The sequence below is a fragment of the Cupressus sempervirens genome, chromosome 9 (genome assembly GCF_028749045.1).
Source record: "Cupressus sempervirens isolate cs-2001-9-10 chromosome 9, ASM2874904v1, whole genome shotgun sequence".
In the NCBI taxonomy this organism is placed as follows: Eukaryota; Viridiplantae; Streptophyta; class Pinopsida; order Cupressales; family Cupressaceae; genus Cupressus; species Cupressus sempervirens.
The window spans coordinates 797774143-797797818 of record NC_143126.1 but is presented as its reverse complement, the minus strand read 5'-3'; the positions used below and the strand labels follow the sequence as shown (position 1 = coordinate 797797818).

General features: G+C 36.4%; 1 protein-coding gene across 1 annotated transcript in view; it reads left to right on the top strand.

The window, feature by feature from the left end:
• The first annotated feature begins 7993 nt into the window (after positions 1–7993).
• LOC149541122 (ankyrin repeat domain-containing protein 2B-like) overlaps positions 7994–23676 on the top strand; it is a 64826-nt gene continuing 49143 nt past the window's right edge. The window contains exons 1-2 of the mRNA XM_089802118.1: positions 7994–8159; positions 17926–18065. Of these exons, the coding sequence (XP_089658244.1) occupies positions 8144–8159; positions 17926–18065 (156 nt within the window). The 5' untranslated portion in view covers positions 7994–8143. The remainder of the gene's footprint in view (positions 8160–17925; positions 18066–23676) is intronic.

The following is a 23676-nucleotide window of genomic DNA, read 5'->3' as shown; positions in this document are numbered from 1 at the left end:
TTTATATTAGTACATCATATTGTGGGTTCTATCCTGATTGAAGTTTTCTTTTTGATCAAGTGTTTCCCTAGTTAACAAATCATTGTGTATGTTTTATATCTTGGAATTATTCACATTATTGGTCATTGAAGTTGGATTTAAGTTATAGTTGGCATACAAGTTATTCATACCCCCTACTTGTATTAGTGTACTTTACTTTGTACAAAAAACATTTGTGACAATTTTATCTTATAGTTCCTTTCTTTTGGAATATTTATGTCCACAACCTTAATATCCAAATTGGGATGCAAATAACCCTTTTTGTAATACAATGGGTTATTAATCCCATTTGATCCATATTTAATTTCATTTATTTTTACCATCTCCCAATTTTATAAAAATGCTTTATTTTCCTTACATAGTGAATTAGGGCATACAAGAGAGCCTCTTTTGCTTATGTCATTGTATGTTTGCTTGTCAGTTTCTTCTATGGTTCTCTCATAAAGTGGATTTGAAGAAATTTCAAAGTTATTTTAAAATGCACTTTCCCTTTCCTTATGCTCAAGATACAAATTCTCATCCCCAATGAATTTTGAAATGTAGAAAATGCATATTCATAGAAACCTTCACAAGACTTTTCTACGTCCTTTTCTGATGTTCGATCACATAAGGGATTTCAAAAATATTGAAAATTATTTTTAGATGTTCTCTCTTCTATACATTCATCATAATGTATATTTTCCTTAGACACAACATCCTCTTGTAAATTGCTTTCTTTTTGAACTTCATCTACAAAACATGTACCTATCTATCAAAATACCAGTTTTGTTGTTTGGAAATTTCCCTTGTTCATTAAACACTTCGTAGGATATATTTATTTTTGCATTGTATCCTTTGAAAAATGAAGTCATTTTTATGTTTACGTCTTTGATGTAAAAAAATACTATACATAATCAAATCCAAAAGTTCTTGTAGATAATGATCATGGACTATGCAAATATCTCATCATTAATTTGTTTGATGTTGAGAAGATCTTCTTCCTCCAATTCATCATCATCATCTACATTTGTTTCATTACTTACACATACATATGTTTCGTAGGTCTTCTCATCAACTACATATGAATCGGTCATGTTGGCTCATGATCTTCCATGTTATCTTCTCTAATGAAGTCCTCATGCATTGAATCAACATCTTGAAATTCACAATCCTCCTTCAAAGTGTTATAATGCTAAAAAAAGTGTATTCTTTTCTCCTTATCATTACATTCTACAACTTGTTCAAAAATTGTCTCAAATACTCAAGCAATAGTAATTGATTTAAAAGAGTCATGTCGATAAATAAAACCAGACTCACAAATTTTTATTAATAATTAAATGAACACAGAATCATGAGGCTTCATATTTGAAGGTACTTGCTCATAAATAGGAGACATCCTTCTAAAAAAGGAAAGTATTGATTCATGTTCATATCTTCATATATTGAAGAATTCATCTAAGGAGATGAACAAGATCTTGGTTTCATAGTGTAATTTTGACCTTCTTCTTGTGTATATGAGTACTCATCTTCAACTGTGTCGTGAAATTCAACCATTAACCATTGCTCAAATTCTTTCCACGATGAGATGCTTTGAGAGGGAAATAATTCACAAGCTCCCCTTGCATTATCTCTTAGTGATCTAGAAAATAATTGTATCTTTTGATCTTTTGCATAAATTTGATAGTCATCCATAAAATTATAGAATGCCTCCAAATGTCTGAGTGCCCACTCATCCCAAACTCTATAAAATTTAGGTACAAGCTTAGGGAATAACTTATTATGATTACAAAGGATGTTTCTAAAGTCCAATGACTCGAATCTAAGAGGAATAAATAATCCTCTCCATTGTGAGTATTTCTTATTTACTTTATACAAATATATTTTTTGTACAATTTGAATATCCAAATTTTTAGTAACTTCTTTATTTATTCATTAGGTTCCTATCAATAAAGTTGTTGTCACTTTCAAATAGGATACTTACTTGTCTCCTTCTAGGTCTTCTCCCTCACTGGAGCCACTAGTTGAAATACTTTTTGATTTATCATAGTTTCCACCTCTCTACAAGGAATATGCTTGGCTGGTCTTCTTGGTTCTTTTGTCCACTAGAGTGAACTTCTCTCTCTCTCTCTCTCTCTCTCTCTCTCTCTCTCTCTGCCCCCCTCCAATGGATCACTTAACTACCTCCCCAACAGAGTCACCAATCTATTGGTTCTTAAATCAATATATTGGAAATCCTATGAGCTTGCCCAACTCAATTCTTAGACTTTCCAATTGATTTGGCCAACAAATGAGAATGATCGATTACAATCCTTTTCCCCTTCTCTTTAGGCTCTACAAGACCTAAGTGGGTGTACCTATAATTTATTATAATCCATTGGTTAAATTTTTTAATAATAGATTATCTAATAATTATTCTTGAATTTAGGGTGATCTCTTAAGACGACAACAAGTCTTGAGAAGGATCAAACTGTATACTTCATAATTTGTAACTTATCTTTTGGTCATTGAATTGAATTTTTTGAGAATATTGCATGCTTTTCAATTATGATTGCTTTGTTTGAAATAAATATTGATGACTGCATTTTGTTTGTAACCCTTCTGGCAGAGACTTAAAAAATGTATTATAGACCAATGCTTTCTTCTATTAGGTAGTAACAACAAATCCTCCTTTAATCTTGTGTACAATTTCAATGAGACAAGAAACACCACCTGAATGCTCCTATCAACTCCTTGTCTTTAGTGGTTTCGATTATTTGATTACACCACAACAATCCTGTCAAATTTAACCCAAACTTAATGAAACCAATAAGATAGAATTCTAATGATCAAATTGCCAGATAACTGAATAATTTCCAATCACAAAGACAAAATCACCAAAGGATTGATAAGGTCAAAATCAATCAAATCCATAGTGACAAATGGAGTTGAAACTTTTGATTTATATATTAGAAACTATATAAGCCCACAGTTCCTAATAGAAAACTTGAAATACAGTAGAAAGTAAAATATTTACATTGTTATAGTCTTGATTCTATATCTTATTTGATTGGAGATTGGAAATTGGATTTCCTAAATTTAGTAATAACTACCACGTGAAAATCCAAGATTTTGCTTGGAGATTGGAAATTGGATTTCCTAAATTGAGTGTTTTTTAGATTTTTAGATTTTGATTGTTTTCATCTTCTGTTGATTTCATCTTTGCAATAGGTCAAAATTCCATCATTTCTGAAGCATTCGCTTACTGAATTCTAATTGTTCTTATAAAAAATCTTCCTTCCTTACTCCTCTAACTTTGACTTGAAAATAATTTGATGTTTTATCCATGTCATTTACTCCTCATCTCATTAATTGTTGGGGATGGAGTTTAGGAGGCTATTATTTAGGGTTTTATCACTATTTGAAACTCCAAATTTGACCAAAAATATAAAGTTTCAACACCACATCAATATGTTTTTTTCCAAGGTGCCCTAAACAACCCTTAATAAAGTGAGATCAACATTTGTCCCTCAAGTCATGTTGTATTGATGTTTTGACGTGTCATTGCACGATTCCTTTCTTTAAACTAGAGAATAATTTCATTAAGTTATAAATAATAATAATTATAACAACCACTTTAAAATCATAAATATTGATACAATATTGTGAAAATTACTTAACATTAAATTAATAAATATAGTGTTAAATCAACATGGAGACTTAAAAGCTAACCTAAAAGAGAGTCAAACATTTACCTTGTACTCTTGAAAGAGAGGTCACAAGTTCAAATCCAACTAGGGGATAGGGTATGTACGCCTTGTTTATAGTGCGAAGCGCCTCTCTGAAAGGATTACGAAGTAGTCCCATATTACTGTCACCATACATAAAACCCAAAAACTATGACATAATATCATGGAGTATGAATGAATGAATGAAAGATTTTTAATGATGACCACGAGACCATAAGCCTAAGGGACCCACATAAAACTCCTAGTCAGACTGATGTGATTTCTCCAACTTGTCTCTTTTGTTGTGAATTTGCATAAGTAAAATGGTCCCCTTAAGGAGTCTTGGTCCTTCGAAAAGGTCTTTTATGTTGTCCACTTTTAATGTTTCTTTGTGTTGGTTGTAAATGTCTTCTTATGTTGTACAATCCTTCAAATAGTGCCACTCTGTTTCCACCACACCCTTGTTGCAAATTCTACAAATTCTATCCTCCTGCTCTTCCTTAGGGACCTTTTATCTACTAGTTTCATATCTCAAATGGTGGGAACTAGATCTCAATTGAGTGATTAGGATTTTTGCCTTCCCTTTGATCTTGGCTTCTAAATATTCTTTGTCATCATGTTCACACGGGATTAAATTCTTTGACATAATAGCCTTTTTTTCTACCTAGCTGGTTCGCCCACATGACATCTGATTTTTCCTACCACCAATTTTTTTAATTTCAGAATTATTTTCTGGGCATTCTAGGCAGTTAATGTTCCACTTATTGAACCATTTATTATTTTATTTCTTCCATGTCTTCTTCCGACGAGCCAGTTCTCCATCAACCACCTTACTAGGCCAACGATGTGCATCCATTTTATTCACCTTTTTTAGATAGCTCAGCAATCTAACAATTGTTGAGGCCTCCACCAGGAATATCCCACCTTTGTCAAAATAATCTCATATAGGACCGTGGATTTGATTTTGAGATTAGTTGTGAAGTGTTTTTGAATTCTTTCAATTTCTCGCCATTATGGTTTGATACGCTACTTCCCCATACCTCGCTACCATATAAAATAACTGGTATCACCAATATTCCAATCCCATAACTTTGCTGTCCTGCACCTGTTTTGAAGAAGATACAATGCCTTCCATCCCCCTTGTATCCTTTTTGATTTGCATGTTTCCCAACTGAGCCGGTAATGGAAATCTATCTCTAAATATTTCTATTCTTCTACAATTTATAGTGCTTTGTCATTAAATATGAAAGTGCATTGTTGTTTTCTCTTCCTCAAGGAAAAGACCATGATCTTGGTCTTAGAAGTGTTGACCTCCATCCCTACTTCCGTGCAAAAGGTTTCTAAGTTCTTCAAATGTTCTCTTAGCCCCTGTGCTATTTTAGCAATGAGAATGACGTCATCAACATATTAAAGCAATCTGATCACATATTCAACCAACTGAATTCCCTCTCCATTGGCTTTGTTTAGCCATTCCTCTAATTTGTCAATATAAAGGCCAAACAAGGTAGGTGATAACGAGCATCCCTATTTGACCCCTATGTCACTGCCAAAGCATTCTGACATGCCCACTTTGGTTCTAATTTTTGTTTTAACTTGTTCGTAAAGTTTATAAACAACAGTTCTATACTCTGTTGGGACCTCTAATTCTTCCATCCCATTCCATAACTTATCCCTAAGGACAGTGTCGAAAGCTTTCTTAAAGTCAACAAAGCAACAAAAAGTCTCTTCCCCCTGTTTATCCCACATTTTTTCTATGAGAAACCTTATGGTAATGCAATGATCAATGGTGGAATGTTTTGGTCTAAAACTCGCTTGTCCCATAGCTCTTTTCCCTTCTTTCTCTGCCCATCTGCTAATTCTCCACTCTAGTATACTCCCGTAGAGTTTACTTAATAGGGGGTTCACCATGATGGTGCGGTAGTTGGAAGGGCTATTGACATCTCCACTCTTATGGAGAGGAATAACTACACTAGTGGTCCACTCCATTGGAAAGAAGCCTTGCATGACCATATTAAAAATGTCCCTGATGTGTGGAGTCAACAAACCTATCCCCCACTTTAGAAATTCAGCCTACAACCCATCAATATCTTGAGCTTTTCCACTCACTAATCTCCTTATCCCTAGAGTAACGTCTTCATCAAAAAATAGCTCATCCAAATTGTTGGTTGTGGGGAGTGAAACTTCGTCCTCCAGTCTCTCGTAAAGAGTCTTTGCAGACTCTAACCATTGAGAATCCATAATTTTATTTTTAGCCTGCTTCCTAGCTTCTTGTAATTTTCTCCAAAAATCTTAAGGATTGTGCTTTTCTAACATGATTAACTCCTTCTTCCTGTTAATCACATGTTCTTCTTTCTTGGATTTTGTTGTTTGTATTCTCTTATGATTGTTTTGTTTTCCTTTCTCCCTTTAAATTTTCTTTTTGTGGCCTTGCATTCTTCATCATACCATAGGTTAGCTAGAAAGGCGTTTGAGATGCTCTTCTTTATCCTTGTTCTCTTGTAACCCTTCAGTGCTTCCTTAATTAGTGAGATTAGAAAATTGCTACTGATGTGGCTTTTCTTATCATTGTTTTCCTTGATATTCGTGATGTCATGATGCATTTGGAGTTGTTGTTCAAGAGCGGTGCAAAATATATTTTTATTATCGTTGTTTATAAGAATCTTGCCCTCTTTATGTCCTTTTGTGCTTTCATCTAGGACCTAATCACTTTTCTGTCTTTTGACCTTCATATTGTATTTAATATAGAGAGGCATATGGTCTGAATTTAGCTCTATGAGACATTGTTTAATTCTGAAATCAACCACTTTGGTGATGATTGATTGCGAACATATTAGATAGTCTATCACACTTTGTCTGTTATACGTTTTCCAAGTAAATTTGTTTGATTTAGGCCACGTCTTCATACCATTACACATAACTAACTCGTGGAGGCTACATAGCACTAAGAGTTCAGCCCCAAAGTGAGACGCACCACCTTTTTTATCCTGAGAAGTTCGTTTACTAATATTATTATCATATTCTTTTAGCCACAAGTGATTACCGTCCTCTGTTAGATCGTTGCCCAACTGAATAGCCTGGTTACTCGCTATCCTAACATTAAAATCTCCTAGAAGGATTGTGTTACCAGTTTGATTAAAGAAAAGCACGTCTTTCTTTAAAGCTGCAAATGGATCTTTGTTGTCTAGATGTCTCTTTTTGTAGAATTTAGAGCTTTTTGGTGCGAAATAGCATGCTGCTAGCCATGTGATCTCCTCATCATCCTCAATCTTTAGCCATATAAATTGTTTATTTGGGTCTTCTTTCTCCAATTTTATGATTTTGTTCTATGTATCTTTTATCAAGATAGTAATCCCTCCATGCCCTTTACTTGTCTTTGTTTCTTCATTCCACACACAGATTTATTGTACCTTTCAAAATCTGGGATCTTACGTCCCTTGTGTTCGTGTGTTTCTATGAGACAAATAATGTCTTGTCCCTCGACTATGGGCCCTGACCCCGATCCTCTTCTCCATGGATATCCTCTATAATTCCAACTCACCATGCTTAGATACTCTCGTGGGGCCCTAAGTTCCTATTTCTGATTTACTGATTTGTCGGCAATCTGTGTTTTACCGTTTTTCATCCAAGCCCATTTGCCGACAACCCTTGCTGATTTTACTTTCTCGCACTCCTTCCTCCTTTCCTCTTGTAGATTAATGGTTAAATCCTCGTCTAAGTATATTTGAGTGTCTTTGAGTAGCCCTCTGTTCTTCAAGATTGCACTCTTATCTTCTATGTTGCTGAAAGTAACTCTCACATGTCTATTTTTCCCCATTCCCATACTTCTCCCAATTTTGTTTGCTTGCCGAATTTTACCAGTCCATTTTAGTTTGTCTCTAAGGAAGTTCATGTGTCAAAATCTCCATTTTCTCACATTCCCCACAGTCTTTTAAGCCTTTGATAATGATGTCTACAATACTTTCTTGTATTTCCTTCTCCTCTTAATTTGTCTCCTAACTTGTTTTTGAATGACTTCCTTGTATTCCGTGGATGGTTCATCGACCACTTGTGCCCATGGTATAAAACCCCCTTCTATTTTTCTCCTTTCTAAAGTATATACAATTTAACATGGACACGTGCAATACAGTTTGATGAGCAAAGAGATTTCGAAGAAAATGGAAAACAACCAATGAAATTACAGCACTTGCATTTTGATAAGGTGCCATGTGGACCTCTTCCCATCGTAGGAGATTGAAACGAATAAAACATCAACTGAAGCTTAATACAGATTTGGAGGAGCTGATCAAACGACAACGTGGCCAAATAATGATGTGCTGGTAGAGTGCACAGAGTACTTCCAATTTGCATTTGTTTGAAGCATTTTGACACCCTGAAACCAAATAATCGCAGACGGTCGGCGAAGCTTGGTTTTGACAATAATTATGGCCTCCCCAGGAGGTACGAAATGTTTATCAGTTTCTGTTTCTTTAATTTATTTAATCTGTGAAAAACATTATAGGCTGTAAAAGACTAGTTGCTCGCATGTAGTGGCAAAAAAATTTCTTGCAGTATGTATATTTTTTTCAATTGTGCATTCTAGGGTATTTAAGTAGGAGAGGCGCGTGCTATCTATCAATCGGCTTTCAGCGAAAAAAATTGCGCTTAATTGGTTTAAATGGATTAAGAGTTATATGCCCACTGATGTTATTTTCGTATTATCCTTCAGGGATTTTAGCTTGATTAGTAAAATATTAATCGGCTGATTGGGTTTTAGCAGAGACAAGATTAAATGAAGGAAAAATGCATACCGTTGATAATATTTCTAGATTAGGCCTTCTTGGATATATAACAGGGCCACTGGGCTTTTACTCTCTTAAACTGGTCCGACTAAAACATGCTTTGTTGGATTAAATGCAGGAAAATCGTTTTTTATTTCTTAAAAAACAATTCAACCATTTGAGGGTAACTAGGGCAGGGCCTCCTTACAATTCAATTGGGTAGTTAGAAAGCAAGCGCAACTGGATAAAGAGTTTTACATTAATCATTTATAAATACACAATAGGTGTATTTTGGGCAATTGCCGTTGCATGGGTTTGGTGATGGCTTGGCTGAGTATTTACTGAAATGAGCTCAATTGCAGTAAGTGGCTAAAATCGTGTACCATGGATGAGCCATAAATGTTGGTAGGAGTTCTCATCGATCTGAGCAAATGATGACGGGTTTAACAGTTGTTCGGAATCCAATGGAATACATATAACTGTGGGGTTTCTTGTTAGTTTATCGTGAGCCGTTGTGGAAGGGATTACTGGAGCATTTTGCCACAGTTAATTGGTGCTTTTTTCCCTCGAGATATATTGGTCTGTGGTATATTGGGTGGTTTCTCAGAGTCCCGAATATCTGTCTGGTTTTGTTCACTTTGGACAAATTTTGTTTTCTTATGCGATGTATTTTGAATTGATGCATTTAGTGCTAGAACGGAAAAGAGTGCACTCTGTTGAGTTTTTTTGACAAATTTAGTATAGTATTGGGAATGCCATATTTATGTGCAAGAGTACAGTTAACACATAGTTACACTGCCCTAGGGGATGGGGGATGGCGGGGACAAGTTTCTGAGACGGGGGACAAAGGGGCCTTAATTTGGGGACGACGAGGGGACAATGGCGGGGGATAGGAGGGGAGATATATAATTATCCATATGGTACTTAAAATGCTAGTTATGAAAATATGATTGCAATATAAGATATAAAGATGTAAAAGGGTAAATACTTGAACATTGCATTGAATTGGAACGTCGAACATTAAACATAAATAGTCGAATCTGCAAATAGTCAACATCGGGATGTCCCCCATCCCCGTGGAGGTGGTGGCGCCTCTCGGGACAGGGGGATGGAGTCCCCAAGTCTTCGGTGCGTTGAATTCTCCAGGACGTGGGGCAAATCGGGGGGGGGGGGGATGCATCACCGTGTTACTATGAGTTAACACCTTTATCTGATTTATGAGTTTGTATTTAATCAGGAGAGTTTTACAGAGAATGGACAACTGTCAGCTTCTTTTTCTCTTGCACCCCAAATGCTATCTACTGCTTGCCTTCATCCATTCCAAAAAACTCGATTGGGCAAGGAAACACCTCTTGCCATATATGCAGCGGTAATGCAATCGAGGTTCATTTTACTGTTAGCTGGGATGGGTTGTTTTCCCTCTCAATCAGGTCCAATTCTTGAGGTAAGCAAGACTGCCTAGCTCTATTGACCAGTTTGTATTCCCTGCTGGGGAATTTTCTGTAGAAGATCTTTGAGCTTGGGTGTTCAAATAAGAATACACTTGTGTCTGAGCCTCTGGTCTTACCAACTAAAAATCATTCACTCATGATGTCGTTCTTTTAAATTTTTGGGAATATCTACAGAAGCTTTGGTACCCATGTGAATAATGCATCACTATCATGTGTTATCCATATGATATATAAAATATATCGTGGTTATGAAACTTGTGAAGGACCTGATTGGACTAATTAAGATCTGACAATGCATCACTAATAATGAATGTTGGAGCTAAGCATCAAAATGTCATCAGGATCAGCCGCAGATTCCTAGTTGAGCCTTACAACCACTCTAAAAATTGTCACCAGGTCAACAATCCCATACCTCAACAATCACGGGGAATTAAAAGTCAACCTTCTTTGAATGAACTGTTGAAAGGAAAGGTGAAATCAATGCAATAATGTTAAGACTTTATGGGATGGTACCCACGTGCTAGGCTCACCATCCATAAAATGCAGTAGACAAACTGTCAAATACGGGGAGCCAAACATTTTAAGCTGTAGCTGAAACCCAACAAAAAGAATCCATCCTTGGCTGAATCAGGACAACTAGAGAGGCCTCTAAATTCTATCAAAAATTACGTTATTGCAACGAGCTTTGGAAATTCTTTTAAACAATTCCAAAATAGTCACAATCTGATTGATATGATGAAGATATGGCTGTTATAAATTTCAGATGCTAAATGCAAATTTCTTCGACACAAAAACCCAAACTTAAATCTTTACTGAAAACTCAAAAACCTGAAACTTAGCAGAAAATTACATAATTTCACTTTTTGCCATTTGTGATCCATTAAATGTGAGATTTCCTATATGTTGTCTGGATTATTCTTTTGATCTGGTAGTGCTGTATCGACTTCACTAATTTGTTGAAAAACTTGACTGCATAAATTGTATAAATAGGAGAAATAATTGCTTTTAATCATATGATTAAAATCTAAGATGGATTGGGTTGGAGGTCTAACTTCCCTTACCTCCTTGGTAGAGTTAATTGTGCAACAAATTGGGCCACGGTTGTGTGCACGACTCACTAGGGTGCATTTAGGATTTTAATGAAAACCTAGACCAAATTATTGTGTCTGTGTGTGGTGACCACTATCGCTTTGCCTAGGTGATCACACTTTTAGCTTGTCCTAAGCCCTGCAATTGGTCTGCTGTCATCAACTTCTGGCTCTCCTCTTGGTCAACGAGGAAATGCTTGGAGGAAAATTCGAGGCCTCGATGGAGTCATTTTTCAACCAAATGAAAAAAATAAACTCCTCATGTCTTCTTGTGGGCAATCCAAAAATGAAATCAGATATGGAATTACCCAACTGGGATAGGATTTCCTCAAGAATCCCTCGTTCTCCTATCTGCACGACATCAAGAAGTGATTCCTCCCTTAACCCACAAAGCCAGTCATCTATGCAAATATAAAACAGATTTCAGAATGCTGCATCTGGTAATCTATTTCTACCCTGTTTGTAAGATCCACAAAATTTCTGGATGATGGGTGCTAGTACAGTTGTTGAAATTTTCAACTTCCATGAGATATTTCCATTATTTTATATTAGCTCGCTTTCTTAATGCTTTGTTTCCTATACTACACACATTAGTTTGAGTTTAAAGTTAAGAACTCAATAGAATGGAATACACAGATCAATTATTGCGTTATCAATGAACTCTTAAATATAGTTTACAAATGCTAATAATAGTGTGAACAAAAATGCAAGGTTGTCTTAATAAAGATGTCTATAAATCGAACTGAAAGAGAAAACTAAAAAGAAAGCACATGTAATGACCCTCCTCAAATCTGTTTTCAAAAAAATGCTGATGAAAGCTCAAGGAATTTCATCAAACAATTCACATGCAAGGGACTTATGACTGATATAGTATTTCAGCTGGCTTTAAATGACTCTTTTTCAATTTGCATCAATGAGAATCTTGTGCTAGAAGACTCCAAATGGACTACACAATGGCCTAACATGAGTGTGCTACTAATTTTGACAATATTCAGTGCATATATATGATCTAAGCATGAGAAATGAAAACCCTACAGCCAACTGACATTTTTACAAACAGTTGGTGTGCAAATTAACTAGTTGATAAATAATGATATTGAATTGCTTAAATGACACCAACAACTATTATCTTCTTAATTTGCAATGAAATTTCTAATACAATGCTCATGAAATATGGCCAAGACTTTTGGCATTTACATGGATTACAAAATGATAATGCTGGTATAATGCACACTTACAGCTGAACTTATAACATCCTAAAAAAACAATACTAATAAAGGAACCTGGTTGTAGATGGCTGTAATAATTTTCTTCAATGCTGCCCTTTCCGATTTGCTTTTTCGAACTACTTTTTCGGACTGCTTTTTCGGCTTACTTTTTCGGTTCCGCTTTTTCGGACTACTTTTTCGGCTCGCTTTTTCGGTTCTGCTTTTTCAGACTGCTTTTTTGTATCTGCTTTTTCAGACTGCTACCCTTTTGAATCTCAAGACCATATCTTTCAATGGCGTCAAGATTTCCAACTTGAAGGGATTTCGTCCTTCAAACTATTGAGACATAATCTCCAGAAAATTTTTCAATTTTTTTGATATTTCTAAGCATACTAAAAATAAGCTCTTCCCTTTCTTTTATAGTGTTCTCACAAGAGCTCAATCCTTCGTTTGCTCAATGTGGGATAAAACATCACTCCCTTTATGTAACTTATGTCTCCAATGTGTTATAAAATAAAGGGGACTCTTTTAATTTAAATATTTCCCACAAACTATAGTCTATGCATTAATAAAGTTAAATATTTAAATTTAACTTTATAAAATAACTTTATCAATGCATAACAAATCTTATCAATGATAAACAAGTCTTTTTGCCGATTTTAAATAATTACCATCGACATACCGCTGCCACTAGATGTCCGACCATATCCAAGATGACTTACTATAAATAGTAAGTATGCCCAAAGTTGCCTCAAAACCCCTCAAAAAGACTTGCAACTGAAACTATCTAGGCCAAATGGCTTTTAAGCCCCTTTAATGTCCTGGTTAGCCTACGGGACTGTGGGGAAATAGGCTAACGACAACATCATGCTATGAATGCTAAAAAGGGGACATTACAGCCTAAATGTCCATTAACTAGAACTAGCTAAATATAGCAAGATACTAAAAGTAAAAATATTAAAAATATTCTAATACCCTCCCTTAATGAACATTCTACGAGCTACCTTGCAGAAGACGTTTCATGTCTTGTGGTCACAAATATGACAAAACATTCTGCTGTGAGACACTTCCTGGTTCTGCAGAATGTCAGTGATCAAGTATAGCCAGAAAAAAACGGAAAGGTGGTCCCCTTCTTCAGAATGATTTGCTGGTGGGAAAGTAAAGTTGACCACAAACTCTTCCACTGTCCATCTTCGGCAAAATCACCGACCAAAAGTAATCACAGAGCCATCCAACTTAATGTTGGATAACAGTGTTGAGTTTAATAGATGAAAAATGTCTACATTGTTTTCCGTCAAATTCTGATCATTGCTGCTGTTTGATATGCACATTCAGCTGCTTCTATGTCTTCTCAGTTGTGACATTCTTCCTAAATCAATCCAAGTTGAAATGATATATGTTCCTGCTTATGTCTGAGTATTTGCTTTTGCTGGAAGTTGTTATTGGCTTTGATCAGTAATGCTTCAGCTCTATTATGTTCGCGCAATGATTGTTTGTATCTAAGGAAATTTTGGAGCCCATGATGACTTGGCCATATGACCTGGCTTATGGTTCATACGTTGAAGGTGAGTCATCGGTTCATGGCTGTCTAAAGTGCCGTTATCTTTCTTGGGAATTTATGATTGTTCTGACTATTGTAAAGGAAGCAGTGATGTTAACTGCCACCTCCTCATATTCCATGCAAGTTTTTTCTTTTGGTTTGCTTTGAGGGTTAAACTTCATCATTTTTCTTGATGCTTTGTTTATGACAAGAGTGGTGGACATGTGCGATTATTATTTACCATTTGAGGGCGAAGTCGGGCCTTTTGTCTTCTAGTCTATGTTCTGTAATATGTAATTAGTTGCATAGTCAGACTTATAAAGTCTTTAGTATTATCGTACCTGGGTGATACCGTTTTTCTGAGATTGCTTCCATTGAGTGATGTTTTTCTGAGATTGCTTCAGTGCAGTTTATTCTATTTTTCAGAATTTCACATTTGTTATCTGAGTGCAAAGGAAAACACAGTTATATTATCATATTGTTTTCGATCATTAAACAATCTCAGTGAGTTATTGTGATAAAAGATTAGTACTGTTGATTGAATGTTTTAAAGATTTCAGTCATAAGGAAGAACTTTTGTATTGTTTTGAAGATTGAATTAAAGACACCATTTTTGCAGGCTGGGTTTGTTTCCCTCAAGCAGAAGTGTTTTTTCCCACGGTATCTGAATAGTGATATATGGTTTTGAGTGTTTCTTGATTCAATTTTGTTGCCTATCTACTTCTGGTTCAAAATTTAACAAATGGAACTGTTCTTACTTAGAAACAAAGATATATTGAGAACAACTGCGGAACCCTCCAAACAGTTGCAGATGAGCAAAATGCCCCAAAACTGACTACAATGTACTATGATTTGAAGAGCATAAAGAATTATATTTCGGAGAAAAACAGTAAAACACCCTGAATGGACATCCCACATGAACTTCGTGTATTACAGAAATCGGAAATGATTTTTGATGAGAAAATTGACCAAGACCAATCACAATTATTGAGGCGAAAAAATGATCAAAACCCAACAGAAGCAGAGATACAGATCAAAGAATATGGATTAGAGAATATGAAACTCCGTTTTTTAGAAGAAAATGGTAAAACCTAACAGAATTTTTTTAAAAGGGGCCATCAAATAATTTATGAGGAAAAAATTATTAAAACCCTCCCGTAATATGAGCTGATCAGAATGCATAGGAGGCAACCTCCTTCTCATCTGAATGCATCGTAACTGGAGCCTTCTATTGGGACCATTCTTATGTGTGCGACTACCATGCCTTTCTTGCAATCTTTCTTCATGTGACCAAAGCTTGTGAAGATGCTAGCGGTTCATCTGAATCTTTCTGTTGAGAGAATTGAGAGGTACCTGTGTTCTGGTTTAAGACTTTTGCAGGAAAGGCCACTTGTTCAAAAGAGGAGGGACTGTCATGACCTCCAAACAGTCGCAGATGAGCAAAATGCCCCAAAGCTGACTGCAAAATACTATGATTTAAAGAGTATAAAGCATCATTTTTCGGAGAGAAACAGTAAAAAACCCTGAACGGACATCCCACATGAACTTCGTGTATTACAGAAATTGGAAATGAATTTTGATGAGAAAAGTCGACCAAGACCAATCACAATTTTTGAGGTGAAAAATGATCAAAACTGAACAGAAGCAGAGATACAAATCCAAGAATATGGATTAGAGAATATGAAACTCCATTTTTTAGAAAAAACGGTAAAACCTAACTGAACAATTTTCAAAGGGAAAAAATTATGAAAACCCATCATATAATTTATGAGGAAAAATTTATTAAAACCCTCCCATAATATGAGCTGATCAGAAGGCATAGGAGGCAACCTCCAACTCATCTGCATACAGTGTAACTGAGGCCTTCTATTGGGACCATTCTTATGTGTGCAACTTCCAAGCCTTTCTTGCAATCTTTCTTCATGTGACCAAAGCGTGTGACAATAATTGCGCTGAACACTCTTCCTCTTTGAAGATGCTAGAGGTTCATCTGAACCTTTCTGTTGAGAGTATTGAGCGGTACTTGTAATCTGGTTTAAGACTGTGCAGGAAAGGTTACTTGTTCAAAAGAGGAGGGATTGTCATGACTTCCAAATTGTAGCTTCCGTTGATTTTGGTGTAGAAGCTTGTTGCAGAGATTAGAGAAAGTTAGGGCAACACTAGTAGAAGTGATATTGACCATCTTTACGAAGTGCTCATAGGATTGGGGCAAGCTTTTCAACTTGATCACTATCATATCTTCTTTCTTCATCTTGCGGCCAATAGCCTCTAACTGGCCACATATATTTTTGATTTTTAGATGTGCTTGGAGAGTTGCCCTCTCATCCACATCCATCATGATTGAAAACAACAAATTCTTTAGAAAGAAAGTGTGGCTTTTGTCAGACATCTCATAAAGATCCTTCAAGATGTCCCAAATTTTTGTAGCTATTTTACTGGAAAGCACCCGAGGGAGCTGATCATTTGCAACTGAAAGTTTGATCAGCACAACAACTTCATGGTTACGTTCATCCCGTTTATCCCGATCTATATAAATTGTTGTAGGATGTGGCTCTGTTCCTAAAGCAATCTTGGCAAGACAACGATATTCAAATATCATAATCATGTGCTGCTTCTAGGTGTTGTAGTTGCACCATTAAACTGCTGGCTTCCCTCCAACATAATATTAGTCAAAGATGGCAGCACTGTAATTAACCTTAGGAGAAAAATTCGCCCAAAAAACTAACCGCTCTGATACCATGAAGTTGTTAAAAACTGAATATAACAGAATAAACAGATTGATTATTGCATTAACAATAAACTCTCAAATGGAGTTTACAGATGCTAATAATAGTGTGAAAAAAACAAACATGGTTGTCTTAATAAAGACATCTATAAATAGAATTGAAAGAGCAAACTGAAAAGAAAGCCTAAATGACCATTGACTAGAACTAGCTAAATATAGTGAGATATTAAAAATATTAAAGGTATTCTAATACCCTATACTACACAAGTGCCTTTGAGTTTAAAGTTAGAAGGGCAAGATTGCACAGTATTGTACGACATCAGACTTTGGCTTCATACCTAGGTTTTTGTTCATACTACAAAGAATAAATTGTTTTGTTTCAATATCTTTGGGGTCTTGAACAAGTGGTCAAACAGTATGAAAAAACTGTATTTATCATCAGTTTTTTAAAAAATTGCCTATGAAAGTTTGTGCTGATCATCTTTGCATATCCATTTTTCTCTACAATACGAGCACCATATTTTGAGTTGTGGAAATTTGCAGTATCTGTACATTTAGACATGTACAAGAAAGCCATTTTGGGTATTGAAAATCATCTAAAATGAGCTGCACACTTCTTTCATACTATGAATTTGAAATTGAAAAATTAATTATGAGTTGTGTGAGATAACCTTAAGTTTTCACTATAATTTAGATTTTCTTTCAATTTGAGAAGCTTCTAGACAATGTTCTGTTTTACCTGAAACTTCTCTAAGCAATCTTCAACGTGTTATGTTCTTGATTAGAGATCTGCTAGCAAAACCACAATGCACAAATTAGAATAATAATGTAGGTACTTTGAATTTAAAATTTGAAAGCTAAAATTTTAAAGAGACTTACATAATTGGGAAAACCAGAAGAACAACACCTATATATTTTAGAAATCTTTTTAACAAGACTCACAATGTTTTAAATTTTTGTATGAACATTTTAGACAGTGCATAAGCTTTAAACATACCTTTGAGCAGATAATTTTAATGCATTTGTGGCTTTATCGTACTCCTAGATTTTTAAGTTGACCCATGAAATAGATATAACTTATAGACATATTTTGAAACTAGTGAAATAATTCCACTGCTTGAGACTGGTCAGTTCTTAACTATGTCAATGCTATGCTTACTTCTGTTTCTCCAAAGCTACGCTTCCAAGTGTATAATTTGCGAACTTTGTTTATTTTCAACTTCTTTTCATTGAAGAAGAATTTTATCATCTGTATTTAAACTAATAACAAATGATGTTTGTTGGCAAAGCCATTTTCTAGTTGGTAATATGATGTATATACTTAATGATTGTGTCTTTTCCATCAGAAATAATCTCTACAAATCTGGGCTTTAAAGTCTTGTATATGACATAATTCAGTTGGTGGATTTACCCTTTTATTCTTGAGTGTTTCAGATAAGAAGTCAACAGAAACCAAGGAAACTAAGATTGATAAATCTGAATCACAAAATAGTGGACAAAGGAGGGGTGCATCAGATGCAAACACGGGAATTCCAAATCCATTTGATTTCTCTGCAATGTCAAGCCTGCTCAATGTATGTTAAATTCCTATTATGATATTCACAAAATGCATTTTTTGTTGTTGAAGTTTTCTCATATTTGCAATAGAAAGCTTGATGTTTGAGAAGTTGAACAGTAAACTGACTACCTGAATTGAGGTGGCAGTATGCTCAAACCTTTTATAGGCATTATGAACTTGTTATTGCACAATGGATTAACTTGTATGTGCTTTCAGTTATCCATTTTATATTATTTGTTGAAAGTATATAGTCAAGATCAGTAAATGTCTAGGAATTAGCATTGTAGTATGTGATTTGTTTACAAGATGGTGTAGGCAGCTATTATGCCATAATAATACTTTGTTAGTCAAGGGGTGGAATAATAAAATAGTTGTTTCCAAATAGTGTCAGTTTGCATTGGTTGGTGGACTTAATCAAATGTGGGTCTATTTGTATCCATGATAGAAGGAAGCAAATCATCATTGTGATTGTGGAAGGAAACTATGATGTTATGAAAAACCATATCATTCTGTCATATCGCCTTGTATGATGTACTTTCTTGCTCAATTCTCCCTAGTTAACACTATATGTTGAATGGTTATAATTGCATTATATTGGCAATACATCTCAAATTAGGCATCTAACATTATGCTGCCGTTGCCTAAGTTCGAACCTAGAGTTTTGATGAAGTAGGATAGGCGGGATGGCGACATAATGGGTTGTCCCTTCGATCAACAAGTCCTGGTAACTGACAGTGACGTCAAGGACAATACAAAAGTGGCCCCAGAAGACTAGTCACAGGATTTGGTTTACGCATGGGACGTGTTGGTCGACTAGTACATGGAGCGGGAGGCTCAAGAGAGTAGCCTCTGTTGGCATCATATTTGCCCAACTCATGGTGAAGGTCTTGTGTTTCCCCTAGCATCGTACGTGCCGAACTCATGGTGAATAGTCAAGTGTATGATCTTTTGGGTAGCCTTACAAGGTTGTTGGCTTGCATGCTGGTGGAAATTTAAGAATAGCGTAAGTCAAGGGAAAGAGAACAACACATGCAACAACAAAGAAAGGAACCGAAGGGAGGAAGAACCATGCGACACAACTAGGCGCCACACTCCCAACAACCAAAATTAATGCCCCTTTTGCCAAATAAATAAAGAAGGTGCACGGGGAAGGAACCACAATCTGAGGATGTAGAGATTTTGGTAAGGAGGGCTTTGCGGATCAAGCAACAAGCCGGGCAACGAAAATGGCTACAACAACTTGTGGGAAGCTCTTTTAGCATTGTCAACAATCAAAGTTCCATTGGTACACACACCGACAGGGGATCTCTACTAGACATTCCCTATGCACTACAAGGGTGCAAAGCAGGTAGTGGGAGAGTGATTCTATGCAAACATAGATAGAGCCATTAGAGCACTTTGAGGAAGTTAGTAGCAAAGAAAAGGATTTGGAGGGAGAGGTAGGTGACATATTTGAAAGTACCCTATGGGGCATTAGGAGCCTTAACATATCCAAAGAAACAAGGATAGAGGAAAAAAAACTCGAAACTTGGAGGAGGGAATACTGAAACCGTATAGGTGGGTGCAATGATGGAGGGGGAAAGGAAGACATCTCACATGTACCGAGAGGTACAAAGGAAGTACAAGGATGCAGAGGAGTAATCGACCCACCTAAGTCTAATAACACACAAGGTACCAACAATTGGAGAAAAATAATAAATAACTCATACAAACAAAATCCATCCAAATTCAAAGGTGATGGATCAGAGGACCTGACACACCATTGTAAAATGTGTGTTACCATTTGGGAGGCATGTGGACAAGATGACAAGGACTACTCTCTGAAAGATTTCCAACCACCTTAAGAGGTATAGCAATTGTTTGGTACACAGACCTCCTAGTGTCCAAGATAACGACTTTGAAGGACTTGGTGCAAGCCTTTGAAACAAAATTTAGTCTACTTTGTGATGACAATGAGGTGGTAGCAGAAATACACAATACTTGCCAAGGGAAGAATGAGATAGTTCGGGGCTACCATCGTAGGCTAAAGTAACTGATTGGTAAATTGGAAGGCCAACCAGTCCATGGGCTGAAGAAGAGATGGTTTATAGAAGGAATAATGCCTTTCATCTAGAAAAAAATGAAGGTATTACCTCCATTCTCCTTCAAGGAGGCATGCAACTAGGCAATGGACATCGAAAGAGAATAAAAATCAAGATGGAAAAAGAGGGTCAGTGATGATGACAACACCGAGGGTGATAGTGAGGGCGAATCATGAACGATCCAAACACAGAGTGGAGACAGAGGAGAGCAAAGAAGTATGGTGTACTGAGTGCAAAAATGTAGGGCACACTAGGGCCAATTGTTCCAAGAAATACTTTTGTGACATTTGCCTAGTGCTAGGACACTCCATTAAGGAATGCCCGTACAACCTAAGGTGTGGAGAACCGAAGTGCTCTTCACATAGGGGAACATGCAACCCCACTGACCGCACCACCAAGACCCCTAAACTCTAATGCCTTACATGGGGGCTACTGCAACAACTGAAGAGGCAACAACAATAATAACAATAGAAATACCTCGAGAAGTCGCATCTAGTACAATGTGAAGGGGCGATCGATGATACAATGCCTCAAATGGAGCGAATGGGGTCACTTCGTGCGAGACTGCCAAAGGGAGCAAGGAGGTGGAAGTCTCTTATGCCAATGGTGTGGTCTTGACAACCATGAAGATGTTGACTGTCCTAAGGGGAAGGTTGTAAACATGATATAACACACCCTGAAAAGGAAGTCCTTGCAGTCATGAGACTCTAGGCCTAGCAAACCACATACATTGATCCACGTATGAAGAAGGCAAAACTGAAGGAAGCTAGGGTTGGGTCGGACTTGGTAATGGAGGAAGAATAGAGGTAGGGCACTGCTAGTACACTAGTACGGTCAATACCAAAAACCAACATCATATGACAGATGTTACTAGCAACCATCCCAGTACAACAGGAAAACCTATTGGAGACATTACTACAAGTGAAGGTGGTAATCACTAACATTGGTTATACATAGGGTGGTCGAGAGGTTGGTAAGTGGGGGATGAAAGAGAGAGAAAGCACCTAGAAAAGCTACTTGCTCAAGCAGCCCCACAAAACTTAAGTGTTGTTGACAGTGGTTGTGTGACAAACTTCGACAATGGTGGAAATGGAAATTATGGGTGGTACCCATCAACACCATTGTGGATGGAGTGTCCAGAGTACATGTGCTTCTAGAGGAGACATGGAAGGTGCTTGGGGAATCCACTCTCTGGCTGCAAAACTTCAACTTTGTAGGTGCAAACCAAATGGTATAAAACCAATTGAGACACTCATGGCCCAGAATGTGATTATTGAAACCCAATAATTCTTCTTAGACCTTGTGGTTATCTCTTTGGAGAAGAAAAGTTACGATGCCCTCCTTGAGAGAGAATGGCTCATCACAACAAAGACAAACTACAATTTGAAGAACACTCTCTTCATCGAGAGTAAAGGGAGGAAATATGCCATCAACCTTCGAAACCAAACAATGAGCCATGAATTCGCATCAAATTCTGAATTTGACGAAGGGGAGTACATTGAGGAAGGAGGGATAGAACCCAATGATGAAGGAGTATTGGGGTAGGGAATTACGTGATGAAACCAGTTCCCTCAATGGGCTGTTTGATTGGCAAATGGAGTATGAAAATTTTCATCCCAACTGTCACATGTTGGAAATCTTGGAAGTGGAAGTGGAAGTGGAAGCGGAGGACACTTACCTGCACGAATACGACTAGTACAAGGAAGGAGTGACAAGGGTGGATGACACTCGCGCCAACTAGTTTGAAAGGGACAAAGAAGTCAAATACAAAGAAAACCATATTTTTTCCTTCTTTCCCTTGGTTAAAATCCTCCCTTGGATAGCCAACCAAGAAAAGGCCTCCGCCTTTGGTAACAATCCTGATCCCAACATAACTTAAAGGACCATTCCTTGCTGACCTCCTTGTTAGCAAGCATAAAATACCCTAGTTTCACAACAATACTTACCACTTTTAGCAGCACACCAAATCAACCTATACCTACGTCCATTCAAAGTTGCCTCTCTTTCCAAGAAAATCTTCCTCATTATGGCCAATTGCTAATCATTTAACCCTAAAGTTGATAGGTTCTTCTAGACCCATTGATCACCTAAAGGAGTAGAGCAACTTAACCATATAGTCCTTCACCTTGTCACCCCATAAATTAACAAAGAGATCCTTTGAATCTTGAAATTGATCATTTTGAGATAAAGTAGGCATCCCATTCCAAGAGTCAGACCAAAATAGGGCTGAGCATCCATCCTTGATCTGTCAAGACAAATGATTAGTCACCACTTGCCTACACTCCATAATGAAGGTCCATACTGCAAACCCTTTTGGAGAATCTTGAACTGTGAGGATTCTAATATCCTCCAAAGGATCCAGATATTTAACCTTCGAAATTCTAACCCATGACCAAGTAGGATTAGAGTAATTCTCCCTATTCAAAACAATATCTATTGCACCCATATGGATAACAAACATTAGGCAATCAAGATGGCAATTAAAAATTTTCCAAGGGTAATTTAACGCTGTGGGTATTTCCTTGGTACCCTCATATGCAATTAGAAACTGAATTTTGGATTTTGACATACAAAAACCATTTAGACAAGCATCTAACTTCTGTTGAAGTTGTGAGTGCTTCCCGAGTCTATCGTCATTGCTACTCTCTTGCTATTTAATAAACCTACTAGCTTGAGAGCCTGTACTATGATGATTCCTGATAGTGAATGACAAGAATATTTTTGGTACATTTATGCCCGACAACCATTTAGCTTTCTTCTTTTTAATTTATCATGGAATTAGTCTAGTAGGTTGAGGGAGTGACTGATATGTAAGAGTGCTTCTATTTGCTATGTTTACAAATTGTTACCTTCTATTGGCGACAAAACTCTCCTCTACTTGATTTCCCATAGTCATTACGTAATATATACAATTTTGATGGAATATGCATACTATTAGAATAATCTTTATGTTTCTTTTTAATGCTCATTATTGTATCTTATTGTATCTTTGTAAATATTAGAATATTTCTAATATTTAGATGTAGTCTAGAATAGAATGTTTCTATTCTATTCGACTCTCCTCTTTGTATATATAGATCATTTGATCTTTGATTAATAAGTCAAGTATTCTGCCATTTACGTTTGTAACATGGTATTAGAACTAATACTTAATTTTTTTTCAAAAAAATTTATAATTTCTTCTTGAAATTATTTATTTAAATTTTTTCAAAATTTTTTCGTTCAATTTCTCAAAAACCCGCCCAAGGTTTTCTTCCTGGAGAAATTTGAAATCTTGAGCTAGGGTTTTGTTCTCTCCAAATTGCGATTTGGCCACTCACGTCTACAAAATTGCATCTGCAAATTGCGATTTCTTTGGGTGTTTTTTTTCTGCATCCTTCTTTCATTGGCAACCTCGTCTCCTTTGGCAATCGCAACAAATGGCAGTGCAAAGCTGAAAAAACATCTGAAAAAAGCGACGGATTTTCTGGAGCTGCAAAACGCTTGCAGAAAACACGTATTTTGTATGTTGAGATCAATGCTGTAGTGTCATTTTTGTATATCTAG